Source organism: Pelodiscus sinensis, chromosome 1 (genome assembly GCF_049634645.1).
Source record: "Pelodiscus sinensis isolate JC-2024 chromosome 1, ASM4963464v1, whole genome shotgun sequence".
Classification (NCBI taxonomy): Eukaryota; Metazoa; Chordata; order Testudines; family Trionychidae; genus Pelodiscus; species Pelodiscus sinensis.
Window position 1 is genome coordinate 89,468,939 of NC_134711.1, and position 21,463 is coordinate 89,490,401.

The following is a 21,463-nucleotide window of genomic DNA, read 5'->3' on the forward strand; positions in this document are numbered from 1 at the left end:
GGTACTGCGCACTCTGGAAGATGACAAGAATTTAGCACAGATTATTTCTCAGTACCAACACCACTTAAAGCCTCTGCAGGATGCAAGAACTACAGTTCAGTAGACCTTTAAGAACGGTCTTTATGAAGAGACCTGTTATTTTTGAAGGAAGGTCTTTCAGATTCGCTCACGGGTCTCCCAAAGTTCTAGAGGGTGAGCAACCCACAGAAGTTGTTGGGACACTGGTTGCATCAAAGCTCATGCCCTCCTTGGTTTCTGAGCCTGGATCTGAAGTGAGATGGAGAAGAGGCCATCAAAAGGAGTCAGCCTTTATCATTCCTAGAAGGGCTTCAAACTAGTGCAAAACTTGCATTTAGATGGTAAAGGTATATTCCTAAAGCAGGGAATATAGCACAAATGCCTGTTATGCACTGGGAAGGGTTTCTGGCAAGTGAGAACATCTGAAACCTCGGTATATAGGTATATCCAAGAAGAAAAAGGATTTCTGAGAAAGGATCCCTCAACAGGGAGGTGGAAGATGAGTAAAATCCTGACCAGAGAAAAACAAAAACAAATAAACCAAAGAACTGGAGTCAAATGCTATTTATAAAAATTCTTTTTGGGATACACAAATTGAAGTTCGATCACCTTTTTCAAAATTGTTCATCTCTTTGAAATTGAACTTTTTTGTTCATGCTTGCTCCTGGAGTAACTTCCCAAAGGTTGCTAAATGTCTAGATAAACCAATCTCATACCCAGATTGTACCCAAATATTTGACTTACATAGCACTGGTATAAAAGTCCTTGCCACTCAGCACCCCCTCAGTCCCTCACCTCACTTAACAGCCGTTGGAAATAGGTTTCATTCTTGCTTCTTCAAGTACTCAGTGGACTCTCTCTAAACTCAGAGTTGGGCCACTGGGACTCAGCACAGAATACTTGGGCATCAGTGAGTGCCCCAACCTAACTTCAAGACATCCAGCACCATTCCCCATCTCTGGCAACAAGACAAGATACAACTGCATCTAAGGAACCGAAACACTATCCAACACCTCCAGTGCTAAAGAAAGATGTGCCAGCAAGATACTAAGCACTGTCCATCGCCGGTGTTGACGAAAAAACAAAGGGAAGCTGGCTGACACAGACCTATCTCCAAAGCTGAAATCAGCAGGACAGGGGGCACTGCCAAGTTTCAACCCTATGGTGCCAACACTACATGCCATGCCATTGACTCTGGTCCCAGAATAAGAGCCATTGAGTCCAGCACTAAGACTCAATGTGAGATGCACTCCAGCACCCATGACCCTGCTGGTACTGACATTCCTGACTGATTGGGATCTATCAATGGTGGCACCAGCAGAAAGGACTTCTGTAGGCTCAAGGTTAAAGGTGGTTTTGAAGGGGAAACTTGTTTCGGCAAATACTCCTCAGTAGACACTCTAAACTCTGTAGACAATTTAAGTCCTGCACCAAGAAGGATAGAGATGCTAGATTTCACTCTCCCCTCGCCCCCGCAGGCAGCACTTCGACTGCCACTGGAACCAGGCCACAGGGACTCAGCACCTAGTATTTCAGCCTCAGTAAGTGTTCCAGTCTCACTCTGATACCCAGGGAATGGTGCCAGGTGTCACAAAGAAAGAATGAAGCACTAAAATTTTCAAAGGGGAAATTGGTCATGATGGCATAGTCCTGGTCCCCTTGCTCCTGGCACCACTCCACCTAGGTCTCCAGAGGGATCCTTGGAAACAGACTCAGAAGTGGAGTCCTATGTCTTGCCAAGGAGCCAGCACTTCTGCTTTAGGCACTATCATGCCATGGACCCAAACCTAAGTAACACTGACAGTATGGCCACTGGGACAGCGGCAATCCCTCACATGGCAGGCTATTTGGAATCAGTCTCATTGCAGGTATTTATATTCAGTGATTTCAGAGCCCAGACTGCCTCCACCACCAGAGCCGGATTCAGTGCCAAAGCTGAGACACACCACCATAGGATTTGGTCTGTGCTAAAGGCAAAGAGCAGCGCCTAGTGCTGGTCTAAGCATCCTTCTCAATAGTTAAGGCTGTCAGGGAGACTGATGTTGCACGCTTGCAGGAGGATTATAAGGCACATCAAGAGCTCTTTAAGGCGCGTAGCTCAGAACCTATACATTCAGCTATTGGCTTTCTATATAGAAAGGATTAAATTATTTAAGAAAACTACTCAACTAACCGTGGCAACTGCAAACAGGATGAAAGGCTCCCCAGCCCCTGCCCAGAAAAATCTTACTGTGGATCACCTCCTCTGTCTGCACATGCTATAGGTTAGACCTCCCTGGTCTAGCACCCTCAGAACCTGAACCATCCAGGACAAAGGAGTTTTCCAGACCACAGAAGGTCATGGAGGAAAGGGAGAAGGGGAGGCCCTCCTCTCCTTGGCTTCCAGTTTCGGCAGAATTGGACCCCAGAGGTTCTCAGCCACCAGCAACCACTGCAGCTGGAGCTCTGTGGTCCAGCAACATCCATGGTTCTGCCAGATCATGTACATTGCTGGACCAGAGTGTCCCAAATCACAGAAGTTCAATCTGTACCACCTGGCAATTGTCCTGGCTCCAGCCCCAACATCACATTTTACAATGGTATAGGCTCCATCTGCATTTGTGGCACAGTTTCCTATCTAGTAGAGCAGCAATGTGGTCCTTAGGTCTACACTTCTGCATCTCACTATTGACTGACAGCAGGTTTTGGCAAAGCAGTATGACAGTCTGCTCGTCAATGAACTCTGAACTCTGAACTCTGAACTCCCCTCCTACAGCTGCTTGGGAATCACCTACACTGCAAGGGACATGGACAAACACTCAAAGAGAACAATTACTTGTCTTCCATAACTACTATTCAAGTTGTCGCCTGTGTCCATTCCAAAACCCACACCTACTCCACTGTCAGTCTGTCAGCAAGAAGCAGAAAGGGCAAGAAGGTGCAGAAGACCAATCATCTTTTTACTTAACAGTTACTATACATATAAAGTATATGTATAGTACATATAGCCAAAATAGGGAAAGCTAATGCAACACATTCTACAGGATTACACAATGTTAGAACTCATCCTTTGCCTTTTGTGTGTAGGTGTGTGTAGGGGTAGGTAGGGAGGTAGAGAGTACATGCTACTAGGTTTTAGTGTCATGTCATGAATAGGTATAGACTGAAACAAAAATAACTTTGGGAGGACATTCAATTTGAGACTACCCTACCTAGCCAAGAAATTTCATCTTTGTTCCAGTCTTCCAAGTCATATTATTTTATTCCACAGTGAAGAGAAATTTGCTTTAAGATTTGTTTCTCCACATTATTTTTTCTAAATTTCATAGGTTCCTTCACCCATTTAAATTTATGTAGCCTTCCAGTTTAGGTGTGGTTTTCCCCCCTCTCCCTCTCCCCCCCACACACACACAAAATTGGGAACATTAATTCCTAAAATTTCTGAGTTATATCTTATTTTGAAAAGCAGAATATTTGCCCCAATTCCAAAGTCAATTGTTCTACTTTTAACGATGTGTCAAGACCCAGCAGATACAATAAGACAAGATATTTTGTGTTCTAATAGAGAGGATAGTTTGATGCCTTCTACCAAAAGGAGTCTCAGATTTATTGTAAATAGTTCCATTGACCAAGGAAACGGGATGGATTATGCTGCAATCTTGTCTTGCACCACTAGACAAACTTAAAAAAAGGAGACAATTGATTATCATTAAACCAAAGCAGATGGAGGATCATCATTCAGAACAACATATCCACAGAAAATTGATTTCCAAAACCAAAGCTCACCAAAATCTGTCTGAGATGCCCCCATTCCAGTCAGCCAAAGGTTTTTTCAGAACATTCAGAGAAAGCATCACAGGAGGAATTGTTAGAATTAAAACAATCACATTTAGAGCTTTTTTAAAATGCCTGCCAACAACAAATCAGACTAGATATGATCAGTACATCTGGGAAAGATGACAGTTTGTTTGATACCATCCTAGCATAAATTTTATGTATGATGCACAACTGGCAAGATCCTTTCCTTCTTTAGGAAAGACCAATATTTATGTCTCTCCGTGAATCTGACGTCTTGCTTCTCTGATGTACAGCAGAACTTCAGTATTATGAACTAGGGATGCAAAAGAGTGGTCGCTTAGTTAATTAACCGATAAGCAAAAGCTTACTGGTAAATGCTATTGACTACATGCCTAACCACCCGACTCATACAACACTTAAACTTCAGAGTGGCAGCAGGGATAAGTCCCACACCCAGCACCAACCGGGACTGAGTGCCCTAACTACTCTTATGAGCTAATCCTGTAGTCAATAAAAAGCCTATCAACTACACAATTAGCAAATCACTAGTTTCTTACACCCCGATTATGAATACCAGAGTTACATACTGACCAGTCAGACACACATCTCCTTTGGAACCACAAACACAATATCAGGCAATAGCAGAGACAAAAAGGCTAACAATACAGTATTGTGTTAAAACAAACTAAGGGAAAAGAACCTTCTTCTGCATAGTAAAGCTTCAAAGATGTACAAATAGTAATGTTCAGCTGTAAACTTTTGAAATAATATTTTCCTCAGGGTTATGTACAACCTTCCTGAGATCTTCGTAACTGAGGTTTTACCATACTAATCAATCCAGTTACAACGGGGACAAATACTTGGCTTTAGAGCTCTAGTACTCCAGAGAACACACATCAGGGCCTGGAGCATCATCAGGTTTTAAATTCTTAATTACAACTCCAACCTCCTCTGCAGCAATTCACTTATCTAGAGCAGCCATATAATCCTCTGAAAGACAAGGTAGCTTCACTCTCCTCAAATGCCTGTTTATAAGAGCAGGATTTGTAAAGTCAGAAGCTTACAAAAGTATGGAAAAGTAAGTAAATATTTCAGAGATCTGTTTGATGCCAGTTATTAAGTCTTCCTTTTTAGTTCCAGTTAGAGGGATGGCTAATGTATCTGTTTCATTTTTAACTTCCTACTAAAAGCTTATCAGCTCTATTACCCTTTCCATAGTATTTGCATTTAATATATCTAATTTTTTATGAGCCTTATCTGTTACTGGTTAATCTTCCCTCTTATCTCAGTAATATTCTTACACTTTTAGATCCTGTTTGTCAACTTCCAAAATAGAAAGTTCTTTAACCAAGCTCTTCAAGAGCTCTCATCTTGTTGAGGTAGGATGCTTTATAAGGAATCCCCCCTCATTAATGCCTTCCAGCACCCAACAGGACATTTTCATTGATCCTTCTTTACTCTTTATTGCATTTTTTTTCCAGCTCTTGAATTTTATTGGAGAGGGGAGAGAGAGTGACATAATAAAGTTCTATTTAAAATGTAAGGCCTTTTAATTTTTCCACTTAGACCCAATCTAATGTATGCAAGGTGCAAAATCAAATCAGGTTATAAATTTCAGGTTAGCTTTTTCAACTAAATTAACAAAGCCCTAGAAACAAAAGTCTAATAAATCCTGGAATAAAATCTGTAAGTAGCAGAATAATATCTATAATCCCAAAGATTTGGATTTATCTATTGAAACATCCACCACATCCACATTTTCAAAGTGAGGCAAATGTACACCTCCTCCAGAATGCCTTCTGTGTATGTTTAATTCATCTTTAGTGGGATTAAACAAAGTTAAAATATAACCATAGAATAATATCCCCATTCTCTAAAACTTCACAAGTCCTTATACTGATCAAAAAATAAACTTGCTCTCAACTGGAAGCATATACACTTGCTAAGGTGAGAAAACCCTTCAACAACCCTTTCGTTAAAACCTCTCTCCCATTTATAACTGGTGTACTCATCAATATCCATAGGGCAGTGGTCCTCAACCTTTTGGGGCTGCCGGGCACCCGGGGCGGGGCCTTTCATGCACCGGACACCCAGGGGTGGGGGCGCACACGTGTCGGGCACTGCGTTGGGGACCACTGCCATAGGGGATTAGCCTGGGCACCTCCTGGAGTGGTGTGCACATTCCACACCCTACAGGGCGCTGCTGTCCCCTCCCGCCCTCAGTTCCTTCTTGCCAGAATTCCGACAGGGGGGAAGGAAGGAGGGCTGTGCAATGGACATGAGCAACACATCTTAAAAACACCAGTTATGGAGACAGGTAAATTGTTTTTTCTTCTTCTGGTGTTTGCTTATGTCCATTGCATAGTAGGTGACTATGATGTAAGTCCCCAGGAGGAGTTCATAGACATGCAGGGTACAAGATGGCTCTACCAAATCCAGCATCATCCCTAGCCTGGTGAACAACGGTATAGTGGACCACAAACATGTAGTGGCTCTGCAAGTGTCCTGGACCAGAATGTGTGCCAAGCATGCCAACGCTGCCGTTTAGGCCCTGGTTGAGTGGGTCCTAACAATCAGCGGAGATGGTTGTAGGAGTTCCCACAGGGGCACCAGAGGCTTCACCTGAGGGAAGAACTTCTCAAGACTCCTGAGAAATGGGACTGACATGTCATGGAAGAACATAGTGTGATCTTGTATTGGAAGGTGGAAGGTGAAAATGGCTGTTAGATGCACCTTTATCGAGGACTGTGACAAAGATCTTCAGATGCAGGAGGTATTCCAGGATCAACTGGAGCCAGTACTCAAGGGAGAGAGACTGCAATCATTAGCCCAATGCAAGAACCTTGTCCATTTCACCGGGTAGGTTTGACCAATGGATGGCTTTCTGCTCTCAAGGAGGAGGCTTTGGATGCCCTCAAAGCAGGTTTGTTCATCTGGGTTCAAACACACGGCATTCAGGCCATCAGGTTTGGGTGCAGAAATCTGTCATAGCCCCAAATAACAGATCCAGCTGGTCTGGTAGGAGATGACAAGCTTTGAGCTAGATTCCATAGCAGATACGGAAATCCCAGAGCTTTACGGCCTGCTGGCAGAACTGATCAAAACCCACCATCAACTGATATAAAACTCGGAGACCATGTTGTCCACAAGGATACTGACCACTCTGTCCTTCAGTTGAGAAAGGAAGGCTGTGCACACAAGGCAGGCTGCTTAGAGCTCTGACATTTGTGCAAAGGTTTTCCTCCTCCTGCTACCATAACCCTCTAGGTTCTGACCCTCCTTGTGGTGGGCTTCCCAACTGAGATCGCAAGCATCTAACATCAACTCTGCTGATGATGGACACTCTGGACAAGACTCCTTCCAGAATGTTCCTCAGATCACTCCACCATCAAAAGGATGCTAATAAGGTGATAAGAATCTTTTTCATATGGTCCCTTGACAGAGAGAAAACCAAGACCAGCCATAACCAAAGAGAAAACATACAAAGTCTAGCATGGCACATTATACTGATGCATGCCACCACGTGGAATACCCAACAACAGGCAGAGTATCTGAAGACCTCATTGATGAGGTTTGTCTGCAATGTTCCCTCTAATCTTTTGCATCCAAATATGGATTTTTCCATCCATGTGAGGAATAATGAACCAAGGCATGTGTGAAAGTGCACAACCAAGAGAAATAAAAACCTAGCTGTGGGTGTTCTGCTAATCAGATGGGCAGCACTGTTATCTGTCCTGAGCAGCTGCCCAACTTACCAGGAACTCTGGTTGTCAGAGCTTCAAATTTTTCCGTAGGTAGGAATGCTCTGGCAGCTGTGGAATCAAGCACTGCTCCACAGAATTCTATGCTCTGTATTGGAGCTTATGTAGATTTTTTGTTTTTCACCAACAGGCCCACACCAGGGCATGTGGCCAGTAGGAACATGACATCTTCCTGCACCTGAGACCTAGAACTGCCCTTGACTAGCCAGTCATCAAGATTCAAGTAAATTTGAATATCACAATGTCTGAGGTAAGATGCCACCATTTACATGCATTTGGTAAACACTCTTGGCACTGTGGCCAGAATGAATGAGACAACTAAAATTGATAGTGGTTGGGACACACCATGAACCATAGAAAGCCTCTGTAACTATATGGAAGTACACATCCTGAAGATCAAGGGCAGCGTATCAGTCTCCCGAATCAAAGGAAGAAATGATCAAAGCCAAGAAGGCCATGCACAACTTGAGCTTTGCAGTGCCTCAAGCCCTTCTCCTGTGGTCTGTAGAAACAGTTTCCACTGCTTCTATCTATAGGAACCCTTGCACCTCCTGCTTGAGAAGATGCGCATGCAAGGAGTCTCTGTAGACATGATAGGGAATGGGGGTGAAGAGGAGCAGAAAACAACTGAAGGGTTTAACTCTCAGAAGTGACACTGAGAACCCCAACAGTTTAATGTAAATCAATGTCTATGCAGGGAGAAACTGGAAAAGGTAGTTAGAAAAAAATAGGGAAAGAAGGATTCAGAGTGTTGACTAGTAAGTCACCACCACCTGACCCATGAAAATGGGGTGCTTGCCTGCCTGCTTGCCCTGGAACAGCGGTCCCTGCCATGGCGCCCACCGGGGCATTTATGTGCGCCTGCCGAAACACCTGGGCTGGTGCCGGCCCTGGGCCCAGGGTGCGTGGGCGGCTCCTGCCCCGGGTGCACGGCACATGCACGATGCCGGCCCTGGGCTCAGGGTGCATGGGCAGCCCCCACCCCCGGATGCCTGGCACGTGAGCAGCCCTGCCCCTGGATGCCCAGCAGCCATGAAAGGTTGGGGACCACTGCCCTGGAGGATCTGGTCTGGGTCACGGGCTTTGCCTGATTGGAGGAACATTTCTTATAGTCTCCATTCTTGGTAGGAGGTCTCATGGCAAGGATGACTTCCCTTGCATCACCCTGTCATAGCTGGGACTTGATTTCTTTTTCTTCTGGAAACAGAAAGGCCCAAGGTTTTCAGAGTGATATGGGAGTCCTTGAAACCCTGGAGTTTGTTGGTTTCACAAACAAGGGTCCCTCAAGGTCCTGCTGCACATTCTGACTGTGCCCAAGAGAAGTAGCCACAATACCCTCCACATCATTACTATGGAAGCCATGATCCACATGGCCACATCTGCAACATCAAGTACCTCCTGACTGACCATGTTGGCACCTGCTGTACCTGTTTCAAGAAGCACTTTGAACTCCTCCACTGGGATGGAGACCTGAAACTTAACCATATTTTGTGTGAGGTGTGAAATCAAAATGGCTCAAGAGGGGCTGGTAACCGGCCCTCCTTAGATGCAGGCTCAAGGACAGGAGGCTGTGAGGAGAGCTGTTATGATTTTTCCCTGGAGGGGATTCAGCTCTAATGAAGCAGGGACTTCAATGGCGCCAAACCAGGTTTATCCCAAAAATCGGAATGCTTCATGTGCCTGAGTTAGATGGTACCCAGATGGCCATGATGTCCTGCACCGCCTCTGAGATGAATGGCACCTGGAGCTGGCTCATGTCTTCTCCAGTCTCCAAGGAGGGTAGTGCAAAACCAGCGAGGCTACTCCATTCCATGTGAATCGGGGCTCAAGAACCTGAGGGGGACAGTCGCCCAGCCTGGGTCCCTACTTATCCTCAGATCTATCATGGGGCTTGTGGGAGGATGGAGAGCGGTCCACAGCATCCTCTTGGTTCTCTAAGAGCAGCAGAGGGAGAATGGTGCTGGCTTGTGGATGTCACCACAGAGGTGCTGTACCAGACTGAGGCACTGGTGCCAAGTTGGTGCGTTGCTCTGGTGTCAACTCCATGACAATAGCCCATAACCAAATGTCCTGCTCTTTGGTTTAAAGGACTTACAAATCCTTCACTTTTTGCTAATACGGCCCTCTCCTAGGCAGAACTAACAGCTGCTATGAGGGCAGTTTATTGGCATGGGCCATTTGCAACTCAGACTTTGAAGACTGGGAAAGGGGCATGCCACAGCCCAAGCAAAGTCCCAGGAGAGATCTAAAGGTTATTGACAACTAATTTAAGAAGAAAACTTTACACAAAAAATTAAGATAGAGAGAAGGTTCAAAGACTAAGAGGCAACAGCAGTTAGCTGCAGTGAAACAGTTCTAGCATAGTGACTGGAAGCAAGAAGGAAGAGAGTGGGAGGGGATGGCATCAGCCTATAGGATGTGGCATGTGAAGACCAGTCCCGTATGGATACTGCTGAGGAAAAAAAAAATCTGACAATGTTGCATGTGGCCAGCACACACCCCCTACTGTGGAATGAACATGAGCAAGCACTTGAACTATGAGCTGTGCTAAAATAAAAAGAGGGAAGCGTTTAGCAAATAGACTAGCAAAGACAGGCATTCTCAAGCTCCATTGCACCGGGGCCCCCCTCTTACATCACCACCACAAGAGGAAGGGCCAAAGTCTGAGCCCACTTGAATCCCACGACCTCAGGAGAGGGAGCCAAAGTTGAAGCCCAAAGGCTTTGGCCCCAACAGAGGGCCTGCAACCTGAACCTGAATCTCACCATCTAGGGTGGAAGCACTTGGGCTTTGGCTTCAGCCCAGAGAAGTTGGGCTTTGGATTTGGCCCTGGGCGCAGTAAAGCTAAGCCAATCCTGGTGACCCCATCCTGACCAGGGTTCCCTACAAGCTGTGCACTTGTGTGGCCACTCAGGAGAGATTAAATTACCACCCAGCTGATTGGCAGAGCGCCTGCAGCTAGATTTGTTTCTTTCTACTGGTAGTGCATATTTGCATATGCCTCAGTGCACATAGTTTATTCCATACACGGATGAAAAAAATCCACACATGGATGCAAAAGATTAGAGTGAACACTACCCCCAACCCATAGTTTGAGAACCACTGTACCATTTTTTCTTTGATAGATTGCCATCCCCCGGATTTTAATAGTCTGGACATTAACAAACTCACCTATGAGTAACAAGTCTGCTCCAACTTGATGCATTACCCTTAGATAAAAAGGAGATCTCCTCCCCATGGCCAGATACCAGGTGTGGATCACATAAGCACCTCTTCTTTAGGTAAGGCATTTCAAATAGTTTCTAACATACACAGTCATTTGAGAACTCATTGCTTTTCCTTTTAAAAACCATAATAATATTTTTACTCTAATCTGTATTCAGGTTTACCATACATTTTTAAATTCTGAGCCTCAATATTTTTATTTCAACAAAAAGCTCCTGCTTCTAATCTCTCTCTTCTTTCTCTCCTCCCTCTCAAAAGAATTTCCCCATATTTACCTGGTCCCCATGGCCTTATTAGTTTCCTGTTGGGAGAAGGGGGATCGGGGGTGGGTGTCTTAATGTATATACTAGCCAATAGCCTGTCATAAAACGGGATTTTTCAGGTCTCTCCTCCATGTCCATGTCTCTCTCTCTTCTCCTCCTGCCTCCCCTGCTCTCCTCTGCCTCCTGCCTCTCTCTCTGTCTCTTTCTCTTCTCCCCCTCCTCCCCTCACTTTCTCTCTCTTCTGCTCCCCCTCCTGCCTCTCACTCGGGGGATCGTGGCACTCAAACGGCTGTTTGGACTCTGTGCTCCCTGTGAGGGGGCAAGCAGCACAAGCGGCTGTTTGGGCTCCATGCTCCCCATGCAGCATGGGGACCGCAGAGCCTAAACGGCCACTTGCTCCCCCGGGGCAGCCTGGCTGAGTAGCACAGAAGTCAGCAGAGCACCACGGCAGAAGGCAACAGCATCCCCCAGAGGCAAGACTATAACGCTACAGCGTTAGTGTGTCACGGACATTGGGTTACTATATATATATGATGTTATGGTTACCTTTCAATTCATTTTTAATACAGTGGAAAATGTTAAGATGACCCTAAAATAAATTTTGGAATGTTTCTGCTAAATGTAAAGTCAAATTTAATTCCATGAGGCAGATGTAGGTTTTCTGCTTTTGTTAACTTTGTTTAGACTGTAACATACTGTATCCACAAACTATGCTTGGTACTACACAACCCAGCTTCCATTTAACTATATGGTTGTATCATTTACTGCAATGTCTTAGTCCACATATTTATCATGTTCTTCTGTATCTGAACTGTTTCTTTGGCTCATGTTTGTCCTGTATTAATGATACATCATCTTTTTAAGCTCCTGGGGTTCTTTCATCTCCAGGATTCCCAGGGATTTCTTGGGGATCAATGTTTTTGATTCCACTCAGATTGTTCTTGATCTGACTTGTCTATTCCCATGTGCACAAGTACCTCTTCCCCCTATTTTGGATGAGAGATGAAAGAATAGATGTATGTGTATTTAAACAGTCTAAACGGAACCCCAACCTGTCACTGATTTAAAAAAAAAAAAAAAGTAGTGTGGTCACATGGTATTAGGAAAATCTTCCTGTCAGGGTGGTTAAACACTGGAATAAATGGCCTAGGGAGGTTGTGGAATCTCCATCACTGGAGATATTTAAGAGAAAGTTAGACAGATACCCATCAGGGATGGTACAGACCATGCTTGGTCCAGTCCTGCCATGAGGGCAGGGACTGAACTTGACAATCTTTTGAGGTCCCTTCCGGTTCTAGTATTCTATGATATAGTTTTCTTCACTTTCTAAGGGCTGAAGTTATTGGATGTGGGAAAATTTGTATTGACTGGTTAAGAATCATAAGTGGTTCAACTCCCTACCTCATTGTCTGTCTACAGTGCTATCAAGACAAGGATATAGTACTGAGAGCAATCACATCTCTTAGTCCCCAAGCCTGCTGGAAGCTTGGGGAAAGGGATCAGTAAGCCCTCAATATTAATGTAATTCGTATTGGCCAGTTCTAATGTGTCATGGAAAACACTATCCACTGTGGTGAGACCATTTCTCCCTTCAATCTCCTTCGGAATGCCTTCAAATCCCAACAATAGTCCTGTGCTTGCTATTTTCCATGTCCTTCAGCTTTAATTATATTTTTCCCTTTTCAATATTCCATTTCTTTCCCTCAGATGAATAGTGCTGTTAATTTGCTCCTTTGATCCTGCTTCCTCCTTTTATGTTTTCCCATTAATCTGGTTCATTCAATATTGGATATCTTCAACGTACGCCTTGAATTCTTCAATAGTCTCCTTATTCACCTTTTGATTTCCAACAGCAGATCCTTCCGGTCACCCCTTAGTGACTGGGGCTTCTATGTCCATCTGCATAGTGTTTGCTGGAAGTGGAGTTACTCTTTCATAGAAACATATTTGTATTGTCTATGAAGAGAAAGGAATCATCCAAAGATCTGTCCCCCCCAGAACATTTATACCATCATTTCTCCTTGCCTATTGTGCCTCTCCCAAGGTGGATGCCACCACATTCCTCCTTTCCAAAATAACCACTGCCACACTAATTTTTTTTAAAAAAAATTAGCTCTGCAGGCTGACTGCAGTATTATTCCTTCTCTGAATTTTCTCCACCAGAAGCTGTTCTTAGGATAGAGATATGCCAGTTATCTTCACCCATCACCTTTTTTCAGAAGTGCTCCATGGACAGTTATTCATATTTAGGGCCCCCATCTATGGATTCAAGCTGGCCTGATTCTCTATCAACTGTTTTCTTTTGTTCTCCCTTTTATTTCAGAGCACTAGATTTACGCACCATCTTGCTTGTACTTTTATACAGTGTTACATGTCACAGTCCCAGGATAAATAGGGATCTGCTATTTGGATAAACTACAATTCCATGGGCATTTACCATGGCAGATCTGAAATGAGAGTTACAAGATACAAACTGCCATACTAAAGAAAGCCACGGCCCATTTACACTGGTATACTGTTTGACAAGAGCTAATGCTTGTCAGAGGAAGAGTTTCTCCAATCAGTTTAAAGTTTCTGTAATCATGGAATACTTCAGCATTGAAGAAGGACATTTCTTTTTAATCTCAGCTGGTGATCAGCCCTGAAGCCCGAAGGTTGTAATTTTTCTAAAATTTAGTTGCAGATACCAGTCTTAATCATGTGTGTAATGTTACTTTGAATCTTAATTATGCTATCTGGCTCATTCTTCTCTGGAGTTCCATGTCTGAGATTACATGGGGAAAAATTAAGTAAGCCAGGAAGACTACAACACAAAAGAATTATCAGGGTCCCTGCTAATTTAAGGAAATGTCAGCAACTTTCTTCCACAGTAACGTTATTCCTGTGCTATGTCTTTGACCCCAAAGATGTCTGCTCATACAATGAAATTTCTTCTTGCATTTACTGTTGCCTTTAAATTAACTATATGCCTTCCTGTTCTATTAGGTTAAAGGGTGAATAAGTACCAATATTATTCCATTTTTATTTACTGCCATCATTTCGCTTAACCTCTTATACAAATAAAAAGCTTTTAAATTTCCCAGTTCTTTATCTGCTGTCCACCATGCCAAGGCCTGAATTTGTTAGTCTTTTACAGACCCATTCTATTTATTTCCCTGACAAAACTGAGCACAGGATTTGAGGTGAGGTCAAACTTTTTGACAAATATGCACGAACATCGGTATTTACCTTAGTGAGTGACTAAGTCAGTAAAGCTTGCAAAGCTATCCTGATTTGAGAAGTTAATCAGCATCTAAAAAAGCATGACATTCACAATAGGACTATATAAAGTTAGACTCCGAGCATAGTGCCTGGCTCTTTAAATATGATGCTACTGAGTGCTTTTTTTGTGACAGTACTGCCCGGTACGCAGTACCAGCACTTCCAGATGCATACTGGCACCTCCAGTCAGCGCTCAACAACTTTTCCCCTAGAGTACCAGCACTTTTTTTTTAAACACCAAAAAAAAGCACTGATGCTATTACCATCAGCGGTGTACGTCTATATATTGGGATGGGAGTGAACAAAACCCAGGTCATCTGTTTGGAGATGATTCAGTGGGTCAGTTTCTCCAGAAGATCTTGAAATTGTACCTCTTGACAATACTAAGGCTAGAGATTTTTAAAAGTTTGCCATTTTACCTGTCAAGCATAATCTAAACAAGAATTATATCCCTCTTGATCAGCTCCAAAAAAGCTAATCTTCATAAATGCTATTCTTTACAGACTGTAGCAGTCTATCTAGACCACTGATTCCCAAATACCAGTCTGCACACCGGTGATGGACCGCGAATCCCTGCTTGCTGGGTCATGGCACACTGCTAGGCCACACCTCTAGGAGCTAATGAGCACAGCCCACTGGGGTTCCCAATAAGGTGCATGCCTGTGAGCGCTCAACAAAAATGCTTTTAATCATTTAATCAGGAGAGAAACAACAGATCTGAACCCTACTGTCCCTCTGCAAATTTGTGCACAAAGTCAATCCCTTACCTCTGTGTAAAACTGCCAAGTTCCAAAAATTTCAATGAATAGAAGCTAATCTTAAGTTTCTCATATTGACCTGGCTGACAGTCATTTTAAATTTGTTTAAAACAAATATTTCATTGAGCTAGCTTCGTTAAAAACAATTTTAACAAAAACTTGCTTTTAAAAACTTAAATATTTAACTAACTTCAAAAATTGATGTTTGTTTTGTTAAAATATTATGTTTGTTGCTGAACAAAAAAATACAGAATACATAACATTGTTGTTATAGTTAAAAAAATAGTTTAAATGTCTGTCTGATTATGTTTTCCTCCTAACAGAGCATAGAAAGAAAGTCACCCATACATTAATCATTAACTTGTTGAATTGGAGATCGATTTTGGGACATTGGGAGATGAACTGCTTCAATTATCTTTGGTAAATGAAATAGCCAAACAATCATTCATTCTCTGGTATAGCTGAAAACTTTTCAGAGGAGTTTTACAAAATAAATCTGGTTTAAAATGTATAGTGTGTACCTTCTAAAAATGATGTCCTCTATCTGAGTTGCGAAAAATATGTATTAATATAACCAATAAGAATGCACTTATGTAGAAAACAATGATTAAACAGAATCTTCCTGACTAGTGATTTAAATTATAATTGAAATCAATTTGATTTAAATCAAATCCATCCTGGTTATAACTGAAAGTATTCTTCCCTTTCCCCCAAAATGGATTACAAGTATGACAGATCTTAATTTGGTCACAAACCTTCACCATGAAACAGATAAACTCCATTTGCTTCCCATGTTGAAAGGAAACTATTCCTAGTTCTGGTGTAAGCCAACTAGGAACCAGCACTGCTGATGAATAAAGGCTATACACCTTGTAGAAAACAATCTGATTCAAAATTAAAACAGCACAAAAGTTTGGGTAGCAAGCCTTAAAATTATCAAGCATCAGGGAGTCAAAGCAATAATTTTCTTTGATTCAGAGGTTTGGGTTAGATTGTATTCATTGTATTCAGATTAAAGTTCTGGTGCAAATCAAATTTCAATCTTAGTGAAAACAAATTTTAAAAAAGGAACAAAATTCAAAAAGTTTTGATTTTGACCATTTATCTTTAAACTTTGCACACTTCTTCCTCGTGTTTCATGTTGTCAACTCATTTTATTAAAAAATTGCTGGAAAACTAAACATCTAATTTTTCTCCGTCATGTTGGACTTTTCAGAAGAAAGGATAAATTTGAGTTTGGGGCAACTGGCGGGAGGAGCCCCAGGTGTTGGGGATGAGAGGTATGAGGCCTAAGAGGGAGAAGATCTAGGGAGCCATTACCTTTTTCCTGGGTTTGAAGAGTTAGTTAACTTTTGGTAAAAAAAGACAACACTCCACCTTTTCTCTTCCCAAAAGGAGTCTCAGGAGATGGCTCACCTCTCTCTGGAGCCCTCTGCTTCCCCTCTCCTCCCTACTCTTCTGCATTGTCCTATTTCTATTCTCACTCTTTTCTCATTATATTCGGGCAGGCATTTCTGGTAGCAATGCATATTCGTTATTTTGTCTTACTTTACAATGAAAATAAGATCACTAGTATTTTAAAACACTGAGCTTAAAAAATTGCTAAAAAACTTTTATCCAGTTCAGGAGAAAGAACACAATTATGGTTCAGATTCAGTTCTCATTAAAGAAAAAATACCAGTTCAAATTGGTTCTCTGGATCCAGTTTGTCTCCCTGCATAGTTCAAATACAAGATAAGATCTCTAAGTGCTTTCTGATGGTTCTAAAATGAGCAACCCAGAAACAGAGAATGATTCTAAGCATCTAAACTAGCTGTTCTCAAATTGTGGGTCAATACCCCTAAGTGAGTCATAATCCTGTTTTAATGGGGTGGCCAGAGCTCATTTATATTTGCTTGGCCCTAGCACCAGAGCTCAAACTCCATCAACTGAAGCCCTTAAGTTTCAACTCTGGTCAGCAGGGCTCAGGTTAAGCTTTGACCACATACACACCTGGCATAGCCATGCTCAGACTTTGCTCTCTCCGCCTGGAGTCAAGTAGTAATTTTGTCATGGGGGGAGGAAGGGTCAAGATGCAATGAAGCTTAAGAAACCCTAATCTAAACAATGCATCCCAAGACAGTAAGTACTTATTTAGCTCTTTCAAATTTTTAAGTGAACACTACAAATCAAATAATGCTGTAAAATGCTTCAATCTGAAACCAATCACTTCTGAAACAAAAATGCTTAATGAAATCTTGAATCACGTTTCATGTCATGAAACATGCATCAGACAAAGCAGAGAAGATAGCCGTATAGTTTATATTTTAATATTTGAGCATCAACTTACTCATGGGGTTCATAGTGCGAAGACCCTGGGGAGACTGCCCTTGCTGCTGATTCTTCACTTGAGCCTGGGATTGCGTCTGCATCTGGTTCCCTTGATAGGTCAGTCCAAGAGCCGCATAGGCTCTCTCTATGGAGCTGGGGTCAATCTGACTGGTAGTGTTAATAGAGGGCGTAGTCTGTTGTCCTACCCCTACAGAGCCAGTATTTGAGAGTCCTGTGGCAGCTCCTCCCAATAATGCTGGAAAAGACAGATACCATATTAACAAAAAAACCCACAGACACTAAGACCAAAAGAAAAGATGAAAGTACACAATATTTCAATGTTTGGTCTGACCAAAATACACCATTAAAAGAGCAGTTACATGAGCACCCTGATCAAGTGAATCCACAATGAGAAGTTTGAAGAATTTTACTCTACCACAATGTGCTACTATCACTATGTCCTGGCAACGGTAAGTGTACAGGATATATCAGTTTGCTTAAACCAATCTAAAAACACAAGCAGCACAATCAGATGTTAAGGCCTGAGAAGGGGAGTCCCTCAGATCAGTCATGGAGTTATTTCTCTCTCTCAATATATAAAACTGTCAGAATAGAAGTAAACAGCTTGGAAGATCAGTTGTGGGGGAAAAAACCCACCCACGCACCCACAAAGTGGTAAGGAGAAATGATTTGGATTCCTGGAGTGAATGGCTAGTTACTTTAGGTGTCTATAGATGAACACAAGAAACCTGGAAAACAAGCAGGAAGAATTTGAAGTCCTATCACAGTCAAATATCTATGATGTGGTTGGACTAAGACTTGGTGGGATGACTTATATGATTGGAGTACTGTCATCGAAGGGGATAAACTGTTCAGGAATGACAGATAGGAGAGAAAAGGTGAGGAGTGGCACTGTAAGAGAACAGTATGATTGCTCAGAGCTCCAATATAAGCAAGAGAAAAGCCTGTTAAGTGTCTCTGGGTTAAGTTTAGCGGTGCGGGCAACAAGGGTGATGTCGTGGTGGATGTCTGCTATAGACCACCTTATCAGATGGATGAGGTAGACAAGGCTTTCTTCAGACAACTAGCAGAGGCTTCCAGATCACAGGCTCTGGTTCTCATAGGGGATAATCAATCATCCTGACATCTGCTGGGAGACTAATACAGCAAGTTTTTGGACAACATTGGGGACACGTTCCTATGCAAATGTTGAAGGAACCAACTAGGGGCCATGCTCACCTCGACCTACTGCTCACAAACAGGGAAGAATTGGTGTGGGAAGTAGATGTGGGCGGCAACCTGAGCAGCAGTGATCAATGGATTGTCGAGTTCAGGATCCGGAGAAAAAGGAGAGCAGCAAAATAAAGATGCTGGACTTCAGAAGAGCATAATTTGAGTCCCTCAGGGAACGGATGGGGAGGATCCCCTGGGATGCTAACTTGAGGGGGAAAGGAGTCCAGGAGAGCTGTCTATATTTCAAAGACGCCTTCTTGAAGGCACAGGAACACACCATCCTGATGTGAAGTAAGAAAAGTAAATATGATAGGCGATCAGCTTGGCTTAACAGTGAAATCTTTGGTGAGCTTAAACACAAAAAGGAAGCTTATAAGAAGTGGAAACTTTGGACAGAATTGCAGCTAGCAAGAGTTGAAAAAGGTAAAAAACGGTTTCTACAGGCATGTTAGTGATAAGGTGGTGGTCAGGAAAAGCCATTATCATGGCAATCAGAGGAGGTCCTGAATGATTGGAAAAAAGGCAAATGTAGTCCCAATTTAAAAAAAAAAAAAACACAAGTAAGGATGATAATCCAGGGAACTACAGACCTGTCAGCATCACCTCAGTCCCCATAAAAATTATGCCAAGGATCCTCAAGGAATCCATTTTGAAACACTTGAAAGAGTAAAATGATCAGGAATAGACAACATGGATTCACTAAGGGCAAGACATGCCTAACCAACCTGATGGCCTTCTATGACAAGGTAACTGTCTCTCTAGATATAGGAAAGGTGGTGGACATGATATACCCTGACTTTAGCAATGCTTTTGACATGGTCTCACACAGTACTCTTACCAGCAAGTTAAAGTAGTATGGATTGAATAAATGGACTATAAAGTCGATAGAAAACTGGCTAGATCATCAGGCTTAACGGCTATGATCAACAGCTTAATGTCTGGCTGGCGATCAGTATCAAGCAGAGTGTTCCAAAGGTGTGTTCTGGGACCAATTTTGTACAACATCATCCCCTCATCCATGTCGTTAATAAAGAACTGCACTCTCAGCAAGCTTGCAGATGACACTAAGCTAGGGGGACAAGTAGATAAGCTGGAGGGTAGGGAAAGGTTCCAGAGTGACTTAGACAAATTGGAGGATTGGGCCAAAAGAAATCTGATAAGGCTCAACAAGGACAACTGCAGAGTCCGGCATATGGGACTGAAGAATCCCAGCACTGCTACAAGCTGGGAACCAACTGGCTAAGATCCATGCTCCGATCCATGCTCTTAGAGGTTTACAATACACAAATGTAACACTAAATCATGACTTTTTACAGCTAATCGAGTATAGAAAGGACACAAGAGGGCTTACATTGTTGGTTTCTTTTGTCCCCAGCATTTTTGAGAGGCAAACACACAGGACAGTCATGTCTTGTACAATTCTTCCAGTGTGAGATGATTTGTCGAGAAGATGCACAGTGTGCCACTAGAAAAAGAACAAAAACATTTTTAAAAGATAATTCTAAATTGTCATGCTTCTCTTTCATACCTGTGCACGCATATACACAGGGGATGATCAAGTATGATAGCACAAAATATCTTAATCAGAGAGGGGAGAGCTCTACTAAGACATCCAGTCTAACCTCTTACCAGGACAAGATTTAGAGTATTCAAAGACAATCAAGAGGTGCTACCATTCAGTTCTGTTTAATCAAAAGTTAAGGTCTTTTCCATTTGGTTTATTTATGCCACCTTGCTTTTCTTACTAATTTTTACTTTTAAATTTTAATTTAGTGAAGGTGAAATTCCAAAATAGCAATCAGAAAGCTAAGCAAACTTACACCCACACACATCCATCTACACCCAGAGTTTTAGACAAACTTCCCCATGCTTCACCTGAATAAACCTGTTTTTGGGGCAGAGAGGATTTTCCATGTTTGCTTAATATCCTTGTTGACACCTTCACATGGAGGTACAATTGTCAGAAGTGTACACTTGCCTACTAGCCACTACAAACTGTTTGATCCCACTTCCTGTCTACCAATTGTACAAAGGTGAATGAACAGCCAAAAATCTGCAACAACTGTCACTGTTTCAACTTTCCCCCAAGTCAGTACTGACCAGAGACAATCAGCTTCAAATAATTAAACCAATCCCAAATCATCCACTTTCTATATGTTAGTTCTTATTGTCAGTGAGAAATTTTTTTTGAAGTGTTTACCTAAGACTTACTGCAGAACTTAAAACTGAACTGTGCAGAACTGTACGTAAGTTAAAGCAACACCACAAGGTATGCACAAAAATGGGTTCCATTTTGACCTATTACCAACTACAGTGTGAAGAACAGCCCCGCTGCCAAAAAGGGCATATAAAAAAGCATACTCCTTGATGGCTTATGTTTATATATAGTCCACTTTTCTCCTGAGACAGCCCAACAGGCTTTACAGATTGTGAACACAAGAGTCACTGCTATCACTGAAATACAGATGTCTAAGTTGACAAAGGTAGTTCACCAGCCAATGGCAGTCCTACAATCAATCACAAGAGAGAGGTGAAGAAAACAATCCAGAACATGGAGACCAACACCTTTATTCTTTAGGTGAAGGCCATCATTGAAGGTCTTTTATTACACAAGTGGTCAGTCCCTCAACTTTACCTGTCAAGCACCGAACACTTCCAGCAACAGTCTCCAGACACGTGTCTGAGGCACTGGCTGCCTAATGACTCAACATACAGCACTCCCCCTCTGAACTCCAATACCACCCTACTGTAGCCCTGGGACTTCCCCTGGCAATTGCCCAACAAGTCTAGTAAGAGCTCTGTTATCCAGAACTCATTAACCAGAAAGCTTAATTGACCATCATTTCTGACAGCTTCC

At 42.6% G+C, this 21,463-nt stretch overlaps 1 protein-coding gene across 3 annotated transcripts in view; it reads right to left on the minus strand.

The window, feature by feature from the left end:
• The window catches only part of EP300 (EP300 lysine acetyltransferase), a 138,762-nt gene that overhangs the window by 59,358 nt on the left and 57,941 nt on the right, over positions 1-21,463 (minus strand). For all 3 annotated transcript variants that reach the window (XM_075936301.1, XM_075936288.1, XM_075936292.1), the window contains exons 5-6: positions 19,958-20,071; positions 17,393-17,629 (exon numbers count right to left, since the gene is read on the minus strand). In XM_075936301.1, the coding sequence (XP_075792416.1) occupies positions 17,393-17,629; positions 19,958-20,071 (351 nt within the window). The remainder of the gene's footprint in view (positions 1-17,392; positions 17,630-19,957; positions 20,072-21,463) is intronic.